The sequence below is a fragment of the Tursiops truncatus genome, chromosome 1 (assembly GCF_011762595.2).
Source record: "Tursiops truncatus isolate mTurTru1 chromosome 1, mTurTru1.mat.Y, whole genome shotgun sequence".
NCBI lineage: Eukaryota > Metazoa > Chordata > Mammalia > Artiodactyla > Delphinidae > Tursiops > Tursiops truncatus.
The window spans coordinates 25,250,713-25,275,966 of NC_047034.1; the positions used below are offsets into that span (position 1 = coordinate 25,250,713).

General features: G+C 46.2%; 1 protein-coding gene across 3 annotated transcripts in view; it reads left to right on the plus strand.

The window, feature by feature from the left end:
- The window catches only part of SMYD3 (SET and MYND domain containing 3), a 720,594-nt gene that overhangs the window by 636,925 nt on the left and 58,415 nt on the right, over positions 1-25,254 (plus strand). For 2 of the 3 annotated variants that reach the window (XM_073801287.1, XM_073801276.1), the window contains one exon: positions 11,222-11,381. The exons of the other annotated variant lie outside the window; for it this stretch is intronic. In XM_073801287.1, the coding sequence (XP_073657388.1) occupies positions 11,222-11,381 (160 nt within the window). The remainder of the gene's footprint in view (positions 1-11,221; positions 11,382-25,254) is intronic. 3 annotated transcript variants of the gene reach the window in all.

The window sequence follows — 25,254 nt, forward strand, 5'->3', positions numbered from 1 at the left end:
GCTCATATAAAGCAGGAGTGTTCTGGAACCGCGAGAGCTAGAGCTGACCTCTTCAGCCTTGATCCCAGCCCCAGGCCTCTTGCTTGTTAACCAGGCAGCCATGGCTAAATCACTTAACCGCTAAAGCTCAGTTGTCTCATCCATGAAAGGGGAGCTAATTGGAATATAATCTCCAGGAGAGCAGGAACTTCCTCTGCTTTGTGTAATCCTGTATCCCTAGGGCCTAGACTGGTGCCCAGCACACAGTAGGCTCTCAAAAATCATTTGTGGATTAAATAAATAATACCTCCATTATATAATCCCCCAAGTCTAAGAATAAGCATTTTAAAAAATAATGCATTCAGATATTTTATAAACTATAAAATGCTATAGAAATGTATGATTTCCTTTCCTTGTAGTGGAAGGAGAGATGTGGGTAGATGTAACAATGCAGCAAACCTGCAAATGAGGTGAATATATATTTTCTAGAAGGTGTAGTACCTTTCAGTTTCAAGGTACTAAAAAACCAGCGATCCTTTAATAAAGTTAATTTATTAAAAATTTTGAGGTCATAAAATGTTAATGTCCCTTCTAGATTTTCACACTTTACCCTGGAGAGAATTGCATTCTCCTTGGCCTTCCTTAAAAGCAAGCAATATTGGGGTGGGAGGGGGCAGAGGAAGAAGGACCGTGAGAGACTCTCTTGTCTTTCAGCTATTTAATATCTGTATAAGAACTGGGAATTTTTCACTAGTCTTTATTTTTCTCTGTTCAGTATTCCTCTTCATTTTTTCTTCCCCTCTAGAAATTAAAAAGTAATACTTTCATATCCCCTTAAAATGACTGAATGTAGGATTTAACCTCTCTTTCCTTGTGTTTGCCCACTTAGGGCCTTAGGACACAATTCTGATGCAGAGAAATGCGAAAGTCTCCTGGTTAGATGGGGCCCGGCACCCAGAGTAGCAGGAGAGCACCAATCAGGAGACAGAAGACCGGGTTCTGGGCCCGAGTCTTCACTAATTAGCTCTGTAACCAGACAAGTCGCTACACGTCTCTGGGACCCAGTTTCTCAACTGGAAAATGAGAGTGTTAAGCCAGATGTTCCCTAAGGAGGCTCTTAAATTGCATAGTTCTGTGGTGCATCCGGTCAGAAAGCATTTGTCAAGGGCCAGCCACATCCCCAGGATGCTGTTAGGTGGTGTGGTGGGAAGGAAAGCATGCAGCCCTCCTTGGAGGATCATAAAGCAGTATATAACACTACCTGCGAGAATGTACTGGATTTGTCCATGCAAAGCAAAGGGGCAGCAAAGTACGAGGAATGTCAGTGGGAACATTTGGTCAGGAAGAAGTGAGTCTTGATCTGGGCCTTGAGGAAGGTATGGGATTTGGATTGAGTAAGCAGTCACACCCACAGGTCACCTAGATTGGGAATGGCCTGGTGAGGTAGGTGGCAGGTGAGTAGGGAAGAGAGCCCTGGGCCAGGAGTCATGAATTCAGGGGTCCACCCCACCTCTGCAGCTGATGGGCAGAGCACCCTTGGTGTCACCTCATGTGTCTGGTCCTCAGTGTCTCTTTCTGTTATGTCACTCACTGAGAGGAAGTACAGATGAATGGAGGACAGCACGCTGTAGAGTCAGAGGAGCCCGGAAGAGCATCAGAGATCCAGATTGCTGCACTTTGAAGTCCTGTGACCTTGAATATGTTATTTCATCTCCCTGGCCTCCGTTTCCTCATCTGCAGATCCCAACAATGACCTTCAAGGGTTACCGTGAGCACAGAGTGAGAGGCTCAATTAGCACAGTGCCAGAGCTCAACAGCTGGTGGGGGTAGTGGTCATATTATTAAAGCTCTTCTGTGAGTGAAGTGAAATTAAGAAGGGGTGTTAAGAAAGCAACTTGATGAGATAGGGCATTTATAAAACCTAGTGGAATATATATCAGAATAATATTCAGCCATAAAAAAGAAGGAAATCTTGCTTTTGTGACCACATGGATGAACCTTGAGGACATTATGCTAAGTGAAATAAGAGAGTCACAAAAAGACAAATACTGCATGATTCCACTCAGATGAGGCATCTAAAGTAATCAAACTCATAGAAACAGAAAGTAGAATAGTGGCTGCCAGGGGTTGGGGGAAGGGGAAATGGGGAGCTGTTCAATGGGTACAGAGTTTCAGTATTGCAAGATGAAAAAAAGTTCCGGAGGTCTCATCCACAACAATGTGAATATACTTAATATTGCTCAACTGTACACTTTTAAAAATCTGATGGAGTGAATGTAGGATGCACATTCTTTAATTTTTTTTTTTTTTTTTGCAGTACGTGGGCCTCTCACTGTTGTGGCCTCTCCCATTGCGGAGCACAGGCTCCAGACGTGCAGGCTCAGCGGCCATGGCTCACAGGCCCAGCCTCTCCGCGGCATGTGGGATCTTCCCGGACTGGGGCACGAACCCGTGTCCCCCGCATCGGCAGGTGGACTCCCAACCACTGTGCCACCAGGGAAGCCCACATTCTTTAATTTTTATTTAATGAGTATATAAGTGAATACAACATATACAGCACTGGGCTAGGTGCTACGAGTAGGAGCAGGGATACAAAGATAACTAAAAGGAGGTTCCTGCTTTCAGGGGAGAAAGTAACCGAGAGTTTTGTAGAGAGACTTCAATTCTAGCCTGAGATAAGCCTTTGCTGGGGCATGACCTTGGGCAAGTTACTTACTTCTTCCAAACTTGAGCTTTTTCTGGATGTGAAATAGGAACAATTCATGTCTCTCTCGCAGATTGCCATAAGAATTAAGTGACAGTGTATTTAGAACAGTGGGCACATACTCAATAAGTGCTTTTATCATCACTTCCTCTCTCCAAGGGGCTTCGACTCTCATGGGAGAGGTGAGCACACAACAGAAGCCACAAAGGCAGTAAGAAAAGTGGATGGAGGGGTGTGGTGTTCAGGGAAGACCAAGGGTGGCCTCATCCCACGTTCTTAACACTTCCTGGCCTGGAGATCAGGAAGCAGACTAGATGAAGGGGCAGCTGTTACAGACTGAATGTCTGTGTCTGCCCAGATTGTATATGTTGAAGCCCTAACCCCCAGTGTGATGGTGTTGGAAGGGGGGCCTTTGGAGGTATTAGATTTAGATGAGGTCAGGAGAGTGGGGTCCTTGTGATGAGATTATAAGAACAGACCAGAAAGCTAGCTCTCTCTTTCTCTCTGCTGTGAGGACACAGTAAGAAGAGGGTTGTCTGCAAGCCAGGAAGAGGATTCTCACCAGGAACTGAATCAGCTGGCACCTTGAATTTGTAATTCCCAGCTTCTAGAACTGTGAGAAATAACTGTCTGTCATTTAAGCCACCCAGTTTATAGTATTTTGGTGTAGCGGTCGCAGCAGACTAACACAGCCACTTAGAAATCTCATCCCAGTGACTACCAGTGGTAGAATCTCCTTCTAGATCTGGGCCTGGGACAGGCAGGAACAACTGGAGAAGGACTTAGATGACAGGCAGGTGGAAAGCCTTCTAGAGGAGGTCATTGAGAGCTGCCCTGAGAGCTCCGAGTCTAGGAAAAGGTGGGGAAATAGAACAGTCTTCCCAAGGGTGATGGCTAGGAAATTGCCAGGAGCCGTGGTAGCACTTCTTCCTTTAATGTCGGCCTTACGGCAAAGCTGTGTCCTCGTGTGTCTGGGGTCGCTTCCCGGGGTCCTCCCTAGGGTGACATATCCAGGTCCCTGCTGAGCACTTGGTGGGTCTTCGCCGTCAGAGGTTCCTCAGTGGAAGCTCCGCCTACGGCTTGTGGGAACCATGACTTCGTTTTGTTGGCCCTGTCTCCCCTTCATCTCCCCGTTCATTTATACAGGAAACCTTTAGTGGTGCCCAGTATGGAGGCGATACCCCACTATGAAGCATCTCTTCTTTCAGGCCATTTGCCTGAATGGTGGCAGATATTTTGGTCAGTGGCCAGCTGTGCGCAGCGCCCCAGGGCCAAGGCTGTGCAGGCTCCCCTGCCCCCGGTCTTCGCCCACGTCGGGGAGCAGTGCTGAGTGGCCTGGGCCCGGGCGCTTTCAGATGCTGCTCATTAGCTGGCTGCGCCGAAAGCAAGGGGGGTAGGAGCCTCCCTTGTAGACATGAGTGGGAGTGGAGGCCGCCGCGTCACGGAAAGCATGGCCCCGGGCCTCTGGGTCCCTCCGTGCGAAGGGCTGGCATCTCGCCGTGATTCGGGCGCGCGCTCGCCCGTCCCCGGCAGCGCAGTCAGCGGAACGGAGCCTCGCCTGGCCCGCGGCACCTGGGGCTCCGCCAGAGCTTCCGCGCCAGTGCAGTTTCCTCCCGGGTCAAGACGGGGACTGAATCAGGGAAGTCATTCCAAGTTTCTTTTCTCGTTTGGCATTCTTGCCACTGTGCCCGTCCTCTCTTCAGCGGAAAAGGAGAGCAGAAATCCCGCGTCCAGGCTTTTCTGAAAGGTCGCCCGACCACCTAAGTGAACGACTGGCGGGGTGGGCAGACGAGAGAGTCAATAAAGCACACGTGGGCACGGTGAGAGCTTCCTGAATGAGCATCTATGAAAATTGGCCATGTGGCTGAAGTTGATAGATCCTACCGAGACTGGTGGTAGGATTTAGATGGTTGAGGTTAAAAGGATACTTGCTTTTATTTCCCCTCTTCCTTCCCTGCCTTTCTAATGTATGCTTCTCTGAGCACAGGTGCTACAGCCTCGGAAACAGGAGCGCACTCACAATTCTGTGTGTTGGGGGAGGCGGGGGGGGGCGGGGAGGGAGAGCTCAAGCACAGAAAAGCTTAGGGAAGGGGCAGAGAGGGAGGAAGAGAGAAAGAAAATGGATTTAAAAATTGTCCTAAAGAGGATGGAAAAGAAAGACGATATGAATCAGGTCCTCTAAATGCCATTCCTGTGTTCCCTTTTTTTTTTTTTGAAGGCTTTTTTTTTTTTGGCCGTGTTGGGTCTTTGTTGCTGCATGTGGGCTTTCTCTAGTTGTGGCGAGCGGGGGCTGCTCTTCCTTGCGGTGTGCGGGCTTCTCATTGAAGTGGCTTCTCGTTGCGGAGCACGGGCTCTAGGAGCCCGGGCTTCAGTAGTTGCAGCACCCGGGCTCTAGAGCGCAGTCTCAGTAGTTGTGGCGCACGGGTTTAGTTGCTCTGTGGCATGTGGGATCTTCCCCGACCAGGGCTCGAACCTGTGTCCTCTGCATTGGCAGGCGGTTTCTTAGTCACTGCACCACCTGGGAAGCTCCTGTGTTCCCTTTTGTACTTGCTTATCCAGCCCCTTTCTTCTGAAGCCGAAGGCCTCTGTCACTGTATTTCACACCAAAGGGCTGAACTCTCCCTCTGCAGGGCCCTAGTGCCTGAGGGTGGCAGACAGAGACTGTAATAATTAGGGAGACAGAGAATGAAAACCCCTTTGCTCTCACAGCATCTGGGTGCTTCAAGGCACCCGCCCTGGGCCGACGGAGCAAGGCATGTCTTGCTCACCCTCCAGTTCTGTTTATTAAACACTCACTTTGGCTCAGCCCTGTTCTGGTAGATTTGAGGACAGTCTCACTGGAGTTTTTTTAAATGGACCTTATGCCACATGTGTACAAATGTCTTTTGATTGAAGAAGTAGAGGAGGGGGCTTCCCTGGTGGCGCAGCAGTTGAGAGTCTGCCTGCCGATGCAGGGGACACAGGTTCGTGCCCCGGTCCGGGAGGATCCCACGTGCCACGGAGTGGCTGGGCCCGTGAGCCATGGCCGCTGAGCCTGCGCGTCCGGAGCCTGTGCTCCGCAACGGGAGAGGCCGCGACCGTGGAGGTTGCCTTGGATTACATGATATCTGGCCTTGCACTGGCTCAGCTGAATATCGCATTGTTTCAGTCTCCCATTCCGAAGAGTGTCTGAGGATCCTGCTTAGCTGAGGGTGATTACAGCCAACGCCAGAGTGAGCCCCACTCCCCCTGGCCTGTCTGGATAGAGTGAGGGTGCTGTGCCCCCAAGGAATGCTCTCTGTGGGGCGTTTGCCACTGAGGTCTGCAAAGAAACAGACTTGATTTTCTCTTCTACTCAATTGTAATCCATTTGGAGAAAAATCTTGGTTTCTTGGCATAGATACCTGGTAGTGGCTGACTGTAGGAAGGATCTCCTGGATCTGTTGTTTTGTCCCCTTTAAGCTTCACTGGACATGCTGACCCCTCCCCACATCCCAAGGCTTTGCCCCAAATATCTTTGGGGTACCCTGGCCCATCTTCTTCCACAGAGGTGCACTGCTCTTTTAAAAGAACTGTGAGCCGCATCTTACCCACTCGCCCAGAGAAGGTAAACGGTGCAGGGCAGCCACTGTGGACACCTGAAGGGCAGCGCTAATGAATGGCTGGATCATAGGCTTTAGAATCACCAAACCCAGGTCTACAGCCTCAGCTCAGCTACTTACCAGCAGGCTGTGCAGTATTTTTAGGGCACATAATTTCTGAGTTTGTGAAAATAGAGATTCTAATTCATACCTCAGAGGGGTTGATGTGACGAGGCAGAGGCTATGGAGAAACTTTGTAGGCTACAAGGTGCTAAAGATGTTACCTTTTGTCACCATCCTTATCCGTGAAGGGTATTCTAATGCCATCGAGCAGGACAGCAACCACACAGAGGAGGCGCTACCGGGACCCAGTGGCTTCTGCCACCACCCACCAGGTTGCTGTTGGCAACAGGATCTGAGTACTTCCTTGGGTGTGATGCGCAAATGTTAATATGCATCAGGATGGCTTGGGGGTTAAGCATACGGATTCCCTAGGCCCCAACTCTCTGATATCTCCTTGCTTGGCCCCAACTATTCTGATGCAGGTTATCCATAAGCTACACTTCAAGAAAAATTAGAGCGCGCTGCTGGGACTGGGTGACCGAGGGAAGAAGGGGAACACAGGTGTGATGTCCACGTGCACCCTTGGGTGGGAGGAAGGGACACTTCATGCTGAGCTAACCAGCAGCTCTTCTGGTTCTGCCACCATGATGTTCCATTTGTCAACAAGAGCGTCCTCTCTGTTCCTGGGTCCTAGATTTCCGTTAAGTTTTGAATCTGTTTATAACTTTAGAAGGAAGACTGGAGCATATCCCAGACTAGAGCCCCAACCCCTGGCAAGTCAGTGGGAATGCTTAGCCACAAATGGAGTCGTCATCCCTGCGCGTCTGGGAAGGAGCCTTGGGGCATAGTGGGGGCGTCACGGATATAAGACTATCTTCTGTTTCTTACACTGAATATCCCACTATTTGGTAGCAACAGTTGCCTGGCTTGCCTTAAAGTTGTTTTCCTTGGAGGCTGTACCTGGAGATGTGGAGAAAGGATCAAGACCGTTGTCCTGCTCTGGCCTTGTCCAACCTGGTCCTCTGTGAGCTTGGTTTGCACTCCATCTCAAGCACTAACCGAGGCCCTTTTGTGATGAAGATATCCTGGGAGCCTTCAGTGAAGAGAGTGTATGTGTGACGGAATCCATAGTATAAGGTCATCCCCAAGGATCCGGAAGCTGAGGAAAATATACCTGCTGCAAATTCTAAAGTTCTGTCAGGTGGAATGTCCCGAAGTCTTCCTCATTGGAGCTCCTGGCAGAGCCGGTACAAGCTAAGTGACCTCAAATCCTTTGGAAAGAGCAGCTCCTCAGCAATGCCACTTACACAGCACAGGAGATCAAGCATGTGATTTAAATAAAATCCTGCAGCAGCATCCGTTTCACAGGTCCCTGGGGCTGCACGTGTTCAGTACTAGAAGGACAAGGCTTTGAAACAAGCGTGTGGGGTAACAATGAAGTTCTCTATTTGCCCCCAATTAAATGAGAAGATCGAGAAAGAAGGAATCTTCTTTTAAAAAGCTGAGCTGTATCTGTCCTTACACTTGCTGCTGCCTCACAAATTTTTCCACCTTAATTTTCTAATATTTCTGTGAAGACAATGGTTTGGACAATCGGACATGGCTATAAATGACATTGTTAAATTGTTCCTGTTCAAAGCAAGAGGATCCCAGAAATTCGAGTGCTTTCCCTTGGAACTGCAGTTCAAACCGTATTTAATAGCTCATGTAATAGTCATGGTTTACTCCTTTGCTAGACAGTAAGTGTGCTGACCTGGACTTAGCTTCCTTTCTGCAGCTTTCACAGGATTTAAGGACAGCTGTTTATTTCCCCTTTTTTCCCTTCTGATTATAAAAGTTATACTATCATTTTTTTTTAAAAAGGTACAACAATGGACTCCTCCAAACAACTCCATCACCTAAAAGCAACTACAATTAATATTTTAGCTCATTTCATACCAGTGATTCATCTGCGCATAGATGAGGCCCCACGAGGTAACCCAAATGAAAGAACAGTTTCGGTGCTAATATTCTGATGACATCTAAACTCTAAATGTTGCCTTTCTCCTGAGGACAGCTACTCCTAGTTCCACTTCTACTTTGTGGTTTCCAGAGCCTTCTCCAGCTCTGGTCTTATTTGCAGCCCTTCTGTGGAGCATCTAGAAATCATAATAAGCTCTTTGATGGGTAGGCCATTACCCACCTAGTCTTTAGCCTTGCTGTAGAGGTTGAGTAGATTAGTTTGACTAGGCCTTGGCCTTGGAAATCTTTTTTGGTTATCTCTTTTCAAATAATTACTATTCACGTACTTCTCCCAAATGCCCTTAGGCTAGGGAATAGCTTCCTTTCTTGCCCTCTCTAAGGTGTGATTCTTCTGCCTGGGCAGCCTCCCTCCTTCAAGGGTGGGATTCATTTAATCTTATTCTGAGGCCAGCTGCTGAGCCTGCACCTGGGGGAGGGAGGTTTGCCTCTCAGGCTGTGTGTTGACCCTTGTAAATTTTATCTCAGGGACCTTTGCAAATGAAAGAAGCAGTCTCATCACCATTACTGCCATTCTGTATCTTCATCTGCCTCCATACCCAGCTGCCTCTCCATCCTTGCTGAAGCCAAACTCTCTGGCTTGCCCATTTCTCAGATTCACTCACTCACTCACAGTAGCTTGTACCAAAAAAGAAAAAAAGAGGTGCTAATTATTATATCCTGATAAACAAGGTAGTGCTTCTCTATCACCCCGGCCCTTTGAGTGGCTGCCTCTCTCTTTTTTTATTCCTGCTACTGGGTGAGTTTCTCATGCATGGCAGGTGACTGGGAATGTTCTCTGTAGGTTACCCTGATGAGGGGATGGTTCCCTAGACCTACCCCCAAGCATGTTTTCCCAGACGACGTACCTCCCTCACTCAGGGTTGACTCAGGCTGTAGGTGTTATGTTGGTCATAAAGGAGGAAACCGGGAGGCACACCGTCCACAGAGCACAGCGAAGACCTGTCTGCATTCACGCCTTGCCTTGTCCATTCATCACACAGCTGTCGAGGTACCTGGTGGAGCGGGGAGGGTGTTACAGTCCACGGGAACAGCTCCTGCTTGAGGAGGGCTGGCACATTGAAGGAACTGAAATAGTACGGGTCCTTCTGGGCACAAGCCTGTCCTCATCAGTGCAGAGGGTAAAGCAGTCATGACTCAGAAACACATAGAACTTTAGAATTATAAGAAATGTAAAAGGTCTCCGATCCATTCTTATGATTTCCTGGGGGAGAAGAAATATCACTGAGGGAAATGACCTGCCTGACTGATGTGGCCTGCAGCCGAATCCCGTTCTTGGACTGACTCATGTCCCAGAGGTCAAACCGATTTCCAGCCACTGAACATAGTCATCACCTACTTCCAGAAGGACGTTCCATATCCCTGTAAATGGAAAATCAATTTTGAGACAATCTATGCAAAAAAGAAGGGCCTTTTTCTAAGCTAGTATGACGTAGAGGAAAGAACAAGGGCTTTGGAGCCCAGCCAACCCATGGTCAAATCCAGATTCTTCCACTTACTAGCTAGGTGATCTCAGGCAGTGTACTTAACCTCTCAGAACCTCAGTTTTTATTATTTGTGAAGTGAAGGTAATAATACCAACCTTCAAGAGCTCATCAGAAGTATTAATGGAATAATATCCATGGTGCCCCTGGACCGCATATCGCCTAATTTTTAACATTCAAGAAATGATGGTTATTATTTGCTTGTGATTTATTTTTATTTTTTATACAGCAGGTTCTTATGAGTTATCTATTTTATACATATTAGTGTATATATGTCCATCCCAATCCCCCAATTCATCCCACCACCACTACCCCACCCCCCCCCACTATTTGCTTGTGATTAGAGATGCCTTCACTCTTCACTGATCTGTGTTTAGGAAGATAGCTTGCCCTAAATATTAAGTTTGTTATGTACCTGGTAGAGAGAGAGGCTGGACGCAGAACTGTGGTTGAAAAGGCAAAATGACAGGAACAGCCAAACTGTATCATCATCTGTTCCAAAAACCTCTGATCAGATGGTTTTCCAAATTCTGAAAATCCTAAGCCCCGGCCCTTTAAAGAAATAATGTTAAAAGTATAGTGTTAAGAAACCCAAGGCTTTCACCATTTGTTCACATCTGTCTGGGAGTACAGATGCTAAAAGCATAACAGATATCTAATGGAATCTGTCTTTTTGATGATAATTACAGCATTCTGAAGTAGGCTTTAAACACATCTGTATACATGAACTGCTGCTTCAAAATTGCTTGCTTCAAGAGGGCGTTCAGTCTCTTGCTCAACTTTCAAGTTAGATTTAAACTACTGTTTAAATTGATGGCAGGTGTTTGATCTATAAATAAGAGTCGTGCTTTGCACTTTAGCGCTCTGTTTACCTGCTGCACGGTGTTCATTCACATCACACCAGGATATCGGGAAGGCCGGAGGAGTCTGCATCAGTGATCTGCCCGAATGTGGCAGCTGCAATGCAGCCTTCAGACTTTTAAGTTCCGAGAGGGACTAGTTCTGCGTTCAGAGACAGGAGGCCCTGTTGAATTGGAAGATGCACCAGTGAGCCTGAAGGGAGGCGAGAGAATAATATTGGAAGGACAACAAGTATCGGGGACTTTGGCCAGAATATCTGATAATCTCCGTAGCTACTAAAAAATCTTCCCTGGTAATTTTTTTTTCCGTCTGCCTCCATGTGGCAACAGCATTTCCTCAGTCTCCCAGGCCACGTGGCTCTAGCAGCTGGATCCCTTTGTAGCATCCTGCTGCCGTCGTATTTCAGTTTTCCACTGAGGACTTCTTTGGAAACTGGTCCTCTCTCCACAGCTCCCAGTTCAGTTCCGTCATTCAAATTGCAGCATTCTGATGCAGACCCCCAGGGCTCAGACGGGCTAGACACAGAAGCCCTGATGGCTTTCCCTTTCCAGCCTCTTCAAACCTAATGCTGCCGATCAGGTCCACGGACGTGCAGCCCCTCAAGGCTCCGAAGAGAGCGGACCAGCGGGAGTGCAGCTCAGAGCGTCGATCAGTTCTCAAGCCGTCCCACCGGGCCTGGAAGGAGTGGCTCGAGTGGAGGTACAACTTTCGGTGAGTGACGGGGAGGCAATGCCGCAGAATGACCTCCTGACCACTCATTCTCATTTGTCAGTTCCAGTCCTGTCTGTACGAGGACCTTTACAGTTCTGGAAATGGAGTGCGGAACATTTGGGGGAGACTTGGAACTCAGGAGCTGTGCTATCCTGGCTTCCACCCACAGAGCATGAACGGAGGGAGGAAAGCCTCCTTCTGCCCAGGTGTCTTCGGCGTCCCTGCTGTCCTTCTGTCCACTTTGCCCGAGCTAGGAGGTCTGCTGCGTCTCGCTGCCTCATGCTACAAGCTCACAGTCTTTACTTGGTGATCTGTAGAATGGCGTTCTGACGTTGTCCCCCTCTTTGTTCCTAACCTGAGTATCTTGTGTCTGTGGGCCTAGCTGCCACCCCAAGGAACTCAACGGCCGGTGCTCCGAGAAGGGGTACCTCTAAGTATTGATGGCAGAGTTACACTCTGCTACCTCCTCCTCTTGAACCATGGGGCTCCGTAAGAGAGGGCCTGTGCTTCCTCTGTAGATTGGGACCCACGTGGCTGGGATGGGAGCTGTTCAACCCAGCTATTGGGTCCCTGAGATAGGGACATGCAAATCCCGCCCAAGCCCAGTGCAGCACTGTATGTCGGTGCAGTTCGATACAGAGCCTCCAAGAAGGAAAACAGATGCACATTTGGAGAAGAGAAAAGTGGTAGATGATTCTGAGCATCTGAACATTTACCTGGCAGACGAAATTGGAATCCAGCTACCAAATGATCGCTAACGCCGAGGCGATGAACCCGGCAGCACAGAGCAGCTGCAGTCAGTACAGAGCTCCAAGCTGCTTGGAGACCTTGTGAAAAATCATATTTTGACCCCAGCCTGACTTTAAAAAAGCACAGCCGCATTTCTTCCCATTATAAAAAGTCCTGTGCTGGCGTGGGACAGTGTCCCCCAGAAGGGGCCGAGGCATTCTGCAGTCGAGGTGGAAACACACACACACACACACACACACACACACACACACACACACGGCAAACACCTCAAGAACCTTGGGGCATCTAGGAGGCCAACATGGGCTTGAGGACAGGAGAGGAGTGGCCGGCTTCACCTCCCTTCACCTCCTGCACCAGCTCTCAGGAGGCTGCCCTCTCCCCAGGCAGTCGGTTCTCTGATAAAGTGAAAGTGTTAGAAGGCTAAACTCGTATCCTCTTGAATTCTTCCCTTTTCCATTTTTGCTAGAGACTTCCGTGATAGTGTTACTCTCTTCCCTTGTTCCTTTAGAAATCATGTTTTTGAAACGTCATGGAAACAGGTGGGAGAGGAGCCTGTGTGTGCGCGGGTGCTGTGGAGGTGGAGGGCACATGCCCACACAGGGGCCCAGCGCCGAGAAACCAAGAAACGAGTATGCTATCTTGGATCTGATTTTAAAAACGAAAAGAAACACCCCAGCCCAGAGCCTTTATCTGTTTAACGTACCAGAACTCCACTGCAGGAGACCGACTTCTGTCTTAGCCTATTACCAAACGTGTAGCGCAGCTACACAACAAGCTGGGAACGGCCAGCTTGTTGTTGCTGGGGGCCGTCCTGGGTTATGATCTGGAAGAATTTGAATCACCCTTTACATCTTTTCCTGCTCTCATTTTGATTTCGGCAGTGGCAGAAGAGGAGAATACTCCCCAGAGATTCAATTATTTCCCTTCAGAATCCTCTTGGAATCATAATGACTGTTAGAACTTGAAGGCACCCATATCTCATGCTAGTCAGCCTAACTGGTAATTAAAGTGCAATTAAATTTTTCACGGTATAGATTGTGCCTGTTTTTTCAGGGAAATTACAAATTCCAGGCCCTTGAGAGTTATGGGACTAATCTATAGACATTTAATAATTCAGCTTTGATCAGATGCAGTCGCATCTGAACGGGAAGGGGGATAGTATTGTTTTGTTATTAATGGTGCGTTTTAATTTTATTTGGTTTCTTAGAGACCAGAAAATACTACCAGTCCGGGAACGAAAGGCCATTTTCAAATTGGCTTACTGCTCTCATTAACATGTGCCAATACTGATATCGCCACTGCCAGCCTCGCTTCCCTCAAATAGATTTGAACAATTTAGAGTCCATTCCTGACTTGTCACCAGTGAACAAGGAATCAACATTTGGCCAGAAGTTGGGAGGGTTAATTGGTTGACCCTGTCTGGCCTTGGCCAAGTGTTTTTTCCCTCTCTGCTTCCCTTCATCACTCTCCTAATTTTTTTCTCTTTGTTGGTAAAAATGTCTTTGCAGTGCAGGGCTGTGCTCATAAGTCATTTCTTGACTTCTGATCTGAGGCCAGCATTCCCACAGAGACCTGGTCAGCTCCAGGGTCTCTGTGCTGAGGAGAGTGACCCTGGCCAGAAGCCGAGCTGAGCGCACCCGGAGCAGAGCTCCCAACTGCCCGCAGCCCCGCTGCGGCAGCAGGACGTGCTCAGGTGCTGGCTGGGAGGGGATTCGATGTGGGCCGTAGAGGCTGGACCACAGCCCACTCGTGATTTGTAGCAGAGGCCCACCTTCAGGCCCTGTCCTCAATCAGATTCATTTCTAACTTTTGAGAAGACATGGCTTTTTTTTTTTTAACCCATTTTGAAAACTCATCTTGAGAAATACCACGTGTCTCAAATTGGCAGGATATAAGTTTACCAGTAAATTAGTGCAGTATAGCATAGCAGCTAAGAGTTTAGATAGGAGTCAAATAGGGCTGTGCTGCAACTCCATTGCCTTGAGGTCCCTTATTTTAGACGTGGGTTTCTTAGCTTCCCTGAGCCTCATTCTTCCCGTCTCTAAAGTGAGTATATTGACAGTACCTGCCTCACAGGGTTATTGTAATAAGGATTAAAGGAGTTAAACGTTAGCAAAATGCACAGTACAAAATAAGCACTCAACAAATATTAGCTGCTAATGTTTTAATTACCGACCTATGGGGTGGTGCATTGGCATTCTTTTTTGGGTACATTTTAATTCTGCATCCCCACTTTGGAGTACTTTTAGAATACTTTCTCACACCTCTCCAGACTAGAATTCTTCCTTTTCTCTGTCTCTTCCTTTGATCATCCCTATGAATAACAAAGAAGCTGAACCACTGGAAAGACTGTCTTACTCATCACCGTCTTCCCAGCAGCTAAGTTGTTCCAAGGCACATAGGGGGCCCTCAATATGTAATAGATGGCCACAGGGATGGAAGGATTGTCCAAAACCAATTCGATGATGGGATAAGAAAGAAAAAAAAAAACTCTCTGGTTTCTTTACTCTTCTATCTCAAGTCATATGCTGCATACAGAAGCTGTAGTGAGGGACTTGGGAGTATAAGTTATGTTAAACTCCTAGCTGCAGATTCTTCAAGTAATGTGCTCGAGCCTGGATTCTGAAGGCATATTTGTCAGGTGGGACAGCTACTGACTCTCATATTAGCTCACAGGATAATGGCACAGCGCATCATCAGTTGGAATTGGGAAGAGGACACAATTTTCGTTCGGTGGTCTGGAGTCACGAATGGGGTGAACACTGAGTACTGATTTTCAAATGGTGACTAATAGAGGGTAAAAAGCAAAATATGTTTTTGGTTCCAGCTTATCCTTTGCCCATGCCACAAATTTTGGCAGTAAATTAGAATCAATCTTCATTTGCCTAAAACAGTAAATTATAACAGCAGCATGTAGGCAGGAAGACTTAGGACACAAATGAGCAGCGGGCTGTTACTTTCTGCATTGCACATCTGCAAATGTTTAACCAGCTCAGAAAAGCGACAAAATTGACTTGGAACATTGAGTACTATTCTAATATTTTTATTATTAGGATAATATGGGAGTAGTCTAATAGTTTTAATCTAATAATTTGATAACTTTAATCAAATCTTAGCTCTTGGCTTGTGTAATTTTCACCTCACCTCCAACTTCTTGCCTATGAATGAGGGCGTCAACAAGCTTGCTTCTGTCTTATATTCTGAAGACCTAACTGTGAAATTGCCTGACTCTTTCCTTCTCAGCTCTGCATTAGACACTAACACACTGGCCGAATCTATGGATGTGAGAAGCTTCTCTTTCATTTCTCCTGTTTTGACAGGAAACATATTCTTTTTTCTTTTACCCAGAATCTTAGATAAACAATTCATCTCTGTAGTTTTCAGCTGCCTGGGGCTTGACCCCGTGGATTTGTGAATCAGACTAGAAGCCTAAGCTTTTTTGAATTTTTGATATGAAGTGGGTCCTGCCTCTCTGTGATTCATTTCAACATTTTAAGACAGTCTGGTCTAGCATCGTAAGCTTTTGTGTATATCGTAATTCTTATTTGTGTGTATGTGTGAGTATGATTTGTAATGGGAAGACTCATGTAACTGAAAAGTCCAGGAATATCTAGCTTCAGGCATAGCTGGATCAGGGCTCAAAGGATACAACATTGGTTCTCTCCAGCTCTCTGTTTCCCCTTGTGTTGCCTTCATAATCAGGTACATCAAATTTTTAAAAACTTTCGAAACTTTGTGACTGTCATTTTTCTATTAATTTTTGTTAACTCTAGAAATAGTGAATTTGTTCTTTTCCTGGAATCCTCACCCAATTCCACTACTTCCAGAAGGCATCTCCATAACTGTCCTTTTGTTGTATAAGAACCATTTAGCCTCCACGTGCCCTGGCTTTGTGTCTGGACTGTCATCTATCTTCCTTCTGTTTACTGCACACAGAGGGAGGCCTGGAGAACTCTACTTTCCCTTTGTAGAGGGAAGATCCCTTGTAGGATCTTTGTGTAGATTTAACCATATGAAACTATTGCTAGTTGATCATTTTTTATCTATGAAATTGGCAAGTTCACACAGTTCAACCTAAAATACCAGTCTGGAGTGGTACATGTTTTACAGCGGCAGCAGCAATTGTGTCTCAGAAACCTTGCATAAATTGCTATTTTTGTTGTTGCCGATGGTTTGTTACTGGCGCTTCTCCTGGCCTCGGTGTGATGTATAAACAGCTGGAGGCAAATGGCAGAGTGCTTGAGCATATGGCAAGTCATTCGTAACTGAGCCCCATGCCCGAGATGACCATCTTTCATGTCACAGTCGGAGGGTCTGGCATGCCGTTCCAGAATTTCACCATTAAATTAGGTTCTGTGAATCAGATAATGAGGAAAGATAGGAGGCATTTTTAGAAACTGTAGAGCTTCACTGCCAGCCCTGTGAGTCTTAAACATTCATGCTCCTTAACTCATTTCGGCCACTCTTGGTGGGGATTTGGGGGGAATCCATAAATCCCCCAAAGGCCAATCTACCTATGTGCTAAGGCCGTTAACAGATCATCGAATTTCAGAGCTGGAGAGGATTCTAAAGACAGTCTAGCTGCAGCCACTCGCTTTACAGATGAGAGCATCATATCTCAGTGAGTTAAGAAATTTGCCCAGGGTCAGACTAGGACAAGGCCCATGGCTCTGGCTTCCCGGTCCTGTCTTTTTCCTCTTATTCTATCATTTCAGGGAGCAGTGCTGGCCTTCCAGAGTGGGGAGTCAAGTCCATTTCCCGCCCTCTTCACAGCTTGACTTTTGTTATTTTTTTGTTTAATTATGGGATTTTAGGTCACAGACAGGCCCATGAGGGAACACTAGAAACTGGAACCAGCTTAGAAGCCAGAAACCTGCAGAGCCCAGAGCCAGGCCCTAGACGACAGTCTGTAGCCACTGACCTGGGGTATCCAAAGCGTGATCAAATTCCATCTCTAATATAGCAATCCTTCTGCTTTGGGAGGCATAAGAAGTTTCTTTAAAAAATCATCTTAAAAACAACTAATCATTTGGTAAGAAATTAAATAAATAAATAAAATTCGTTTTGATCTTACTATCAAGTAGCTATTTTTACAATTTATAGTAAAGAAGAAAAAAAGAGTCAGCTCATGATCTGGGGAGAAGGGGAGGTTAGTATTTGACTCTGACCCTAGGACTCATGTAGCTGAGGCCTGTGGTGGCCTTGTAGGAGCCTGCTGTGCTGGTGGCCCTGAAAACTTGGAGAACTCCATCCCAGGAACACTGTTGGGTCAGATCTCTCCCGTTATGTGAGTTTTCAGTAAGTTTTTGCTTATATGCAGCGGTACTCTGAAAGTAACTCAAATATTGTAAAAAAATCAAACGATTATAAAATAAAACACAGTGGAATATGTTCACAGCAATGTTTAGACATTCCTCAAATCAGTTCTCCAGGAATCATTGGACTGAACTGTACAACACACAACCTTCCTTTAACGGATGGGACTGATTGACGGCTATAGCAAAGCCTTGATCAAGACTAAATGACACTGTAATATTTTGGAAGAACATGATTTGATATTATTCCAAGTTTGTTTTTTGATCTTCTGTTTTGGTTTGTTTGTCTGCCACTCACTTGTTTTCTTCATGTGCCATTGTTTTTGTGTGGATCCTTCCCTAAAGTCATTTTTTTGGAAAACTAAATGTAGGATTCCCCTTTTATTGGGGTGTAATAATTGTTAGTTTCAGCCTACTTTTCCAACTGGAGACTTTTTTTTTAATCCTGATGCCACCACTCTGCATATGAAGGAGGATAACTAACTTTACTGGCTCACTTTACATACTTTTAGCTCGTTAATGCTTCACAATAACTCTCTGAGAAAGGAATCATTATCCCCATTTTATAGATGAGGAAATGGAGAGTCCAATGGATTAAGTAACATGGCCAAGATTAGAGAGCTATTATCCCTACTCTGAACTTTCTAGCAACCGCAGGTTTGATAAACATGTCTTAAATATCTTTATCCAGATCGTGGCTACAGACGTTGAATAAATCCAGGCCAAGGATGGCCTGTTTCCAGTGCCCTCCAGGACGGAGGGAAATGTTAATCAACATCCTCTGGGAGAAGTTTTTCAACCACTTAGTGATCTACCTTGTCAAATCTGATACTCTGTTTATTGGCATTATTATTGTTTTTGAAAATTCTTTTACATATAAAAGCATCAAACACATTTTTTAAAGTTTAGCTATTTTAAACATTTGTAATTGGTTCTGGTATAATATGTAGCACACCCAGACAAAAATAAACTTCTTTAAGATCGAATTCTCTAAGTGGGGCTGTTTATTTGGTTTGTCCACCAGAGACTTGACTTTAAAAGCCAAATTGGACCTAGTGAGTCCTGGCACCCCTACATCATAATATCTAGAGGGCTTCTTCAACACAGGATTTTATGTGATGAACAAAGAATTTGTCGAGAATCACTAAGTCCCATGCTGTGTAATGAGAACTACATAAAATTCATTCAATTATGTACAACTAACCACACATGTGCCCTGTTCTTAGTTTCTGTCTCTTCCCCATCGGGAAGGTAGTGCTAATGTTTAGCCACAGGGTCCAAGGAAAGAGTCTCTTTCATCAGCCAGACTGAACCCTTCTCCCAGGTCCTGGGGACCTGCCCCTGGGCGTCTCTCATTCTCCCATGGGTGGTGCTGGGTTGTCTACTGCTTGTTTTAGGATCCTTATTACTAATTACAGAAAAAATCCTAGTCTTTCCTTATGCTTTATACAAAATAGTCTTTAAGAACAAGGTTTTCACCCATTGCTATCCATAGATTTCATTGTTCTCAGCCAGTATGCCCTACAGCAGTCCACTGCTTGTTTACACAGGCATGATAGGGCTCTCTGTCTCACCTAAGGTGCATTCTTTTTTTTTTTTTTTGCGGTACGCAGGCCTTTCACTGCTGTGGCCTCTCCCGTTGCGGAGCGCAGGCTCCGGACGCGCAGGCCCAGCGGCCGTGGCCCACGGGCCCAGCCGCTCCACGGCATGTGGGATCCTCCCGGACCAGGGCACGAACCCGCATCCCCCGCATCGGCAGGCGGACTCGCAACCACTGTGCCACCGGGGAAGCCCCATAAGGTGCATTCTTACTACCATTCATTCATCAGCTTCTTAAATATTTAACTATTTATTATCTATCTCCCATGTACCAAGCACTCTTAGATATAGTATTTTTTTTTAAAAGCATATATGAATCCTGCCACCAGGCAGCTCACACCCCTGTGTGAGAGGCATACCTTAATTACATGAGTCTAAAAATACAGCATGTAGTTAGGCACTGTGTTAGAGCTATGAAGGGAAGATACACTGTTCTGAGAGCTTAAGATGGAAGGACCTGACGTGGTCTGGGGTGGAGAGAGGTGGCGTTAGGAAGGGTACGTACACTGTTCTGAGAAAGTGATGTGAATTAGCCGAGGCAATGGGCCAGCCTTGGAGAGAAGCTCGCAGGTCCTGAGGCAGGAGGTATATGGGATACTCAAGAATTCGCGCAAAGGCTAGTGTGCTTGGGGGCAATGGAGAGATGAAGGATGGGGAGGGACGAATGGCCCCGAATGAGGCTGGTAAAGTGGGCACGTGCCTTAGGCCAGCTGCTGCCTGGTAGGTGTCTCAGGTTTTTGTTATTAAGTGCAGATGCCCCCTTGGGGTGTCTGGAGTAGATGCCAGCTGCTTATGCGGTTGGTGTGAATTCCTGCGCTGCAGCCCGAGGTGGGCAGGTGCAGCCCGGGGCTGGAGGTGCCACAGGAATCCTCTCTGGCTCACTGGTTCACGAGCAGACATCACAGAGAACCTACTCCAGGGCAGGATGGATGCCTCGTGTCAGCGCTGCCGCCAGGATGCAGGCAGAGCAACGTGTGGAGCACAGTTTACTCCCATGATTAACGTTATTTACGCGTTCCGACAAAGCCTGAAAATGTTCATTTGCATAAACTCACTCATCATTTAGTCTGCTTCAGGGCCACTAAATCTACTTCTCGTCATAAATAATCCCAGACTCCGTGCATTCAAGCCCATAAAGTTGTCATTTCGTTGGACAGGAGAGGAGAGGGACTTCTAGAGTGGAAGATAGTGCCTCCAGCCTAGGACAACACTACCTGCTGGTTCTGGTGCATGAGCTGCTCGCAGACCGTTCACAGAAACTGGTTTTGGGGTCCTGAACAGCTGAGGTTGGGTCTGGGTGTAAGAAGCAGAATGTGTAGAACCGAGTCTTTGGATGAGGCAGGACGTGGTGGACCTTCCGGCTGAGCCGTAGCTGCCTCGGCCCCGCGCTGTGTCCTCCTTGCTGTGCTCTTTGCGCACCTGTGTCAGAGGATGCTCACCCTCCCGTCGCACTCTGCATCTGACCTGAAGCGGGCGCTTTTGCACGCAGCCCTGCTTCCTGGATGCTGCTGTTTCTTCGAGGAGTGAAAGGGCCTCTGACCCTGAAGGGCCGGGGCGCTCTGCAGAGTAGTGAGCGCGCCGGGAGTCTGGGGGCACGGGGAGCACGGTGTTGGATGTATGGACATGTGGGCTGTGGGAATGTCACAAGGACGTCGTCAGGGAGAGAAGTTGGAAGTGGAGGGAGCAGGACGTGATGGGAGGGGGACCCTGCGGCACAGGCTGAGGGAGGGAGAGAACAACGGGACTCAGGGGCTGACTGCGTTCTTGGGGGGAGGTGAAATAAAGAAGCAGGAGAAGTAAGAAAATAGGGAGCAAAGGCAGGATGGTGATCTGAAGACTCGAACAGCAAGAGTGAGGAGTGAAGCTTGAAGTGGTAATCCAGAGATGGAAACGCAGGGGCGACCGCAAGTCCCGAAGTGGCCGAGTAAGGAAGCCTGCCTGCCCTACTCTTGTTCAGCCCTCACATGGGACAAGCCCAGCCTGGAGAAAACAGGTAGCCCGAGACCCTTGATACTTGCCCCTCTCGCGCTTGCTCTGGAGTGGGTAGGCTGAGAAGCTGGTGACGCTTCAGCATGGAGAGGGCTCAAGGTGTGCACACGTGCACGTGTGTGCACACTAAACAGTCAAGGCTCCTGACTCAAAAGGCTTCTCAGACTGCAGCTCCCTGCAGGCTGGGGCCCGTCTGGCTTGCGCTGGGAACTGCTTCCTCTGTGCAGGGCTGAGGGACTGAACCCAAGCCCGGCACCAACTCTACTCAGGGATGTAACAGCCTGGGCTGGGTGGCGGGGCAGGGGTGGGGTAGCTGGGGCTGCCATGCTCACCTGCAACCACTTGATGTGAGAATCCTCACATATGGTTTCCTGAAATTTGAATTACCTAGTAACAGCCAAGAGTTGTATATATATTTAAAGGTAAGATAATTTCTTAAAAAAAAAAATTAAGATTATTTCTACTTTCTGAAATGTGATTCATTTATGTAGGGAAACATTGGACCTTTATGCCTAATCTTTATCTGTTTTCTGTGCCCCAAGCTACTAATCTCAAATGCTGAGCATCCTTGAACCCATATTGTGAAAAGTGTAAGAAAATGAATTCCCTAGAACGCACAGGAAACAGACCACTAGTAGCGAGCCTTGGCAATCTCTTGGTCCAGCTCTCTTTTGGAACCTAGAAGCAAATGAGGAGACACATCTTGGCACAGTTTTGAAAAGCTACCAGTAGTGGACATTTGCAGCAGATCTGAAATCTCTTTAGAGTTGGCCATTTCCTGTACTGGCCTCAGCAGCCATTTGAAGGAAGGCCCTGTTCAGAAGAAGAGTACACCAAATCCCCTCATATTCTGTGCCCGGCAATTTGGTACTCGAATAGAAAGTTCCTTTTGCAAACTTTCACTCATACTGACAAAGAAGCAATTTCCTCCACCATCTGACTCCTGAGTGCAGTAGCTGGTGTAGATATGTCTTCTCCTGTCCTTTCAAATCCATCATTGTTTCTCAGGGGATTTGCACTATAATCATGGCCTTTCCTTTTCGACTCTTCAGAATAGTGATGCCTTCTGTAGAGAAAGAAGGAGAAAGAAACACTGAGTCTCCTCACTTCACTGATATTTGCTGCCTGATTGAAATTGGCAGGATGGGGCAATGATCGAGCTGTAGTAAAAGAGCTCCCTGTACATGCAGTGACTACACTGTATTCCCTTCCAAATTCAGATCAAAATATGCAAGAGTTTTGTGCAAATCAAATCCCGGTGATCTAACCTCACTGGTTTTGAATTTATGGTCGTTTAGAGAGGACTTGGGTTGATGTTCACATTTCCAGTATCTACAGAAGAAAAAAAATGTTTCCTAAAAAGCAAATGATGGATATGTAGGAAATTATAGGGGAAATATTCATGCTATCTTTACAGCATGCTATCCCAAATAAACATTACTAATCACAGGCAGTTCCTCACTATTTATTAAAGTAGGTCCTGGCAGAGTCTATATTTGGAAGTGGTCTATTAACCACTACTCTGTTATTATACAGACTTATAAAAAATCAGTCTCTATTTTACTGAAAGAATCCAGAATTTAAAATTTCTAATAAATAAGTTGCTTCATCAGCCCAATTAGTCCTAACAAATAAAGTTTTATTACATTTTCTTTCTGTAAAATGTTGAAACAACAGAATCTTTGCTTATTAAACATAATACCGACTTCCAAATAATTCCATCATCTAAGTCTCAAAAAGAAAATCAGGCTTCCCAACCCAAGAAGTATGTTTCCTTTCACATCAGGACATTCCTATGTATAATCTTGACCTTCATATTCATAGATAGCACTACTGTCAGTGTGAGTTGTATAGGTAAGTTTGGCCAAGAAGACAGAAGTGTGGCCTTTGGCTACTGTTTTAGAGATCTTATGGCTGTTTGCAACTTTGCTGTGAAGAAAATTAACTGGATACCATAATAAATATGTTGGCGGGGCGGGGGGAGTGTCTAAGATACAGTGGTCAGAAAAGGACTCTTTGAGAAGATGTATTCAAGCTGAAATGGGAAAGGTGAGAATGGCATTTGGGGAGAGGAGGAACACGGAGGTTTTGGTGCTTGGCTGTTCCTCTCTGGCATGTGTCTGGTCCTAAGGTGGGAGACGTCTTGGTTGACCAGATAACTGAGGAGATGCCGGAGTAGGTGACTGGAACACATGGGCCAAGGGCATGAAATGAGTTTATAAAGGTAGTCAGGGAATTTCTTGGTAAGATGGCTTTATTAGATCATGCTTTAAGCCACAAGAGACAAAATATAACAAGGGGAAATTTAAATGTTATTGCCAGGGTCAAAGCAAGATCTGTGGATCAGAAAAAGAAGGGAGATGCAAAGCAGGTACAGAGCTGAAGCCACTGGCAGCCCAGCTCTGGGATAAAGCAGGCAGAAAGACTGGTAATTTGACTCCTGCAATGTATCAAAAACTAGATATGTTCTCTATGAAGTGGGAAGCAGAGTCAGGCTCACTGCTTAAAACCAGGGCTGTTTATAAGTGAGAGAGGGCATCCTCACTTATATGACAGGAGGCTGACAAAAGTGACTGCTAACCAATGCCTAGGAGGATAGCTTAAATGAAGCTTGTATCTCTATAGACGTAGAGATACAATCCCAGACACAGGATCCTGACCAGGACTTGAGCCAAACTACCTGCTGGCTTGGTGACTGAATATTTCTGTCACTGAGAGTAGGATCCCTGAGCCATCATTTAAGATTCTGTTCAAGATGGGGGCCTGGGCACTTGTGGGGACATGGTGCAAATAGAGACAGGGACAGAGACAGATGAGAGGGAACATCCCATTGAGAATGCATTTACACACCAAAATTCCAAAACACATGAGGAAATATAACATCAAGAAGGTGAACCAATCCACAGTCAGAAGATAAATTCAATCCATATGGAAATAAAATCATAGAATAAAAGTTTTAAATATATTATGAATCCTTAAAGAGAAAAATATCTACCAGGGTTGGGGAAATAGGATAGGAGAAGAGGAAAAGAACCAGTTATAGACCCTAGGAATGAAAACTATAGCCCCTAAAATTAGAAAACCATAGAAATATATTGAATTTAAAAATAATACTTAGGAATTTGTTTAGAATGCAGTTCAGAGGTGGGGGGGGGTACTAAGATGGCAGAATAGGAAGACCTCGAACTCGCCTCTCCCACAGATATGCCAAAATCACAACTACTTACAGAGTTGCTATCTGTGACAATGACCTAAAGACTAGCAACAACCGCACAAGGCAGGGCCTGGCAGCCAACTGGGCTGGGGGTCAACCCCACCTACCAGTATGCCCACAGTAATCAGCCCTGCCACAACAGAAGGGTACATGCGACCCACATAGCACACAGCCCTGAACCACCTAGCTTGGGTGGCCAGGGGAGCATGCTGCTGGGCCCAATAGTACATTTCCAACATAAAGCCACTTCTCCAAGACAAGACTTGGAGACATAATGGACCTACCTAATACACAGAAATAAACACAGAGAATTAAGCAAAACGAGGAAACAGAGGAATATGTTCCAAACAAAGGAACAAGACAAAATCTCAGAAAAACAATTAATCAAAACAGAAATAAGCAATCTCCCTGATAAAGAGTTCAGGGTAGTGATCATAAAGACGCTCACTGATCTCAGGAGAATGGATGAACACAGTGAGAGCTTCAACAAAGAGAAAATATAAAAAGAACCAATCAGAGCTAAAGAATACAATAACTCAAATTTAAAGATCACTGGAGAGAATCAATAATAGATTTGATGATACAGAAGAACAGATCAGCAATCTGGAAGGCAGGGTAATGGAAACTAAGCTGAACAGAAAAAGAAAAAAAAGAATATGAAAAAAGAAGATAGTTTAAGGGACCTCTGGGACAACATCAGGTGTATAAACATCCACATTATAGAGGTCCCAAAAGGAGAAGAGAGAGAAAAGGAGGCAGAGAACGTTTTTGAAGAAATAATAGCTGAAAATTTCCTTAACCTGGGGAAGGAAACGGACATCCGGGTCCAGGAAGCAAAGAGAGTCCCAAACAATGTGAAGCAAAAGAGGCCTACACAAAGACACACTCTAATTAAAATTGCAAAAATTAAAGATAAAGAGGGAATTTTAAAAGCAGCAAGAGGAAAGCAACTAGTTATGTACAAGGGAACTCCCATAAGACAATTACCTGACTTTTCAGCAGAAAT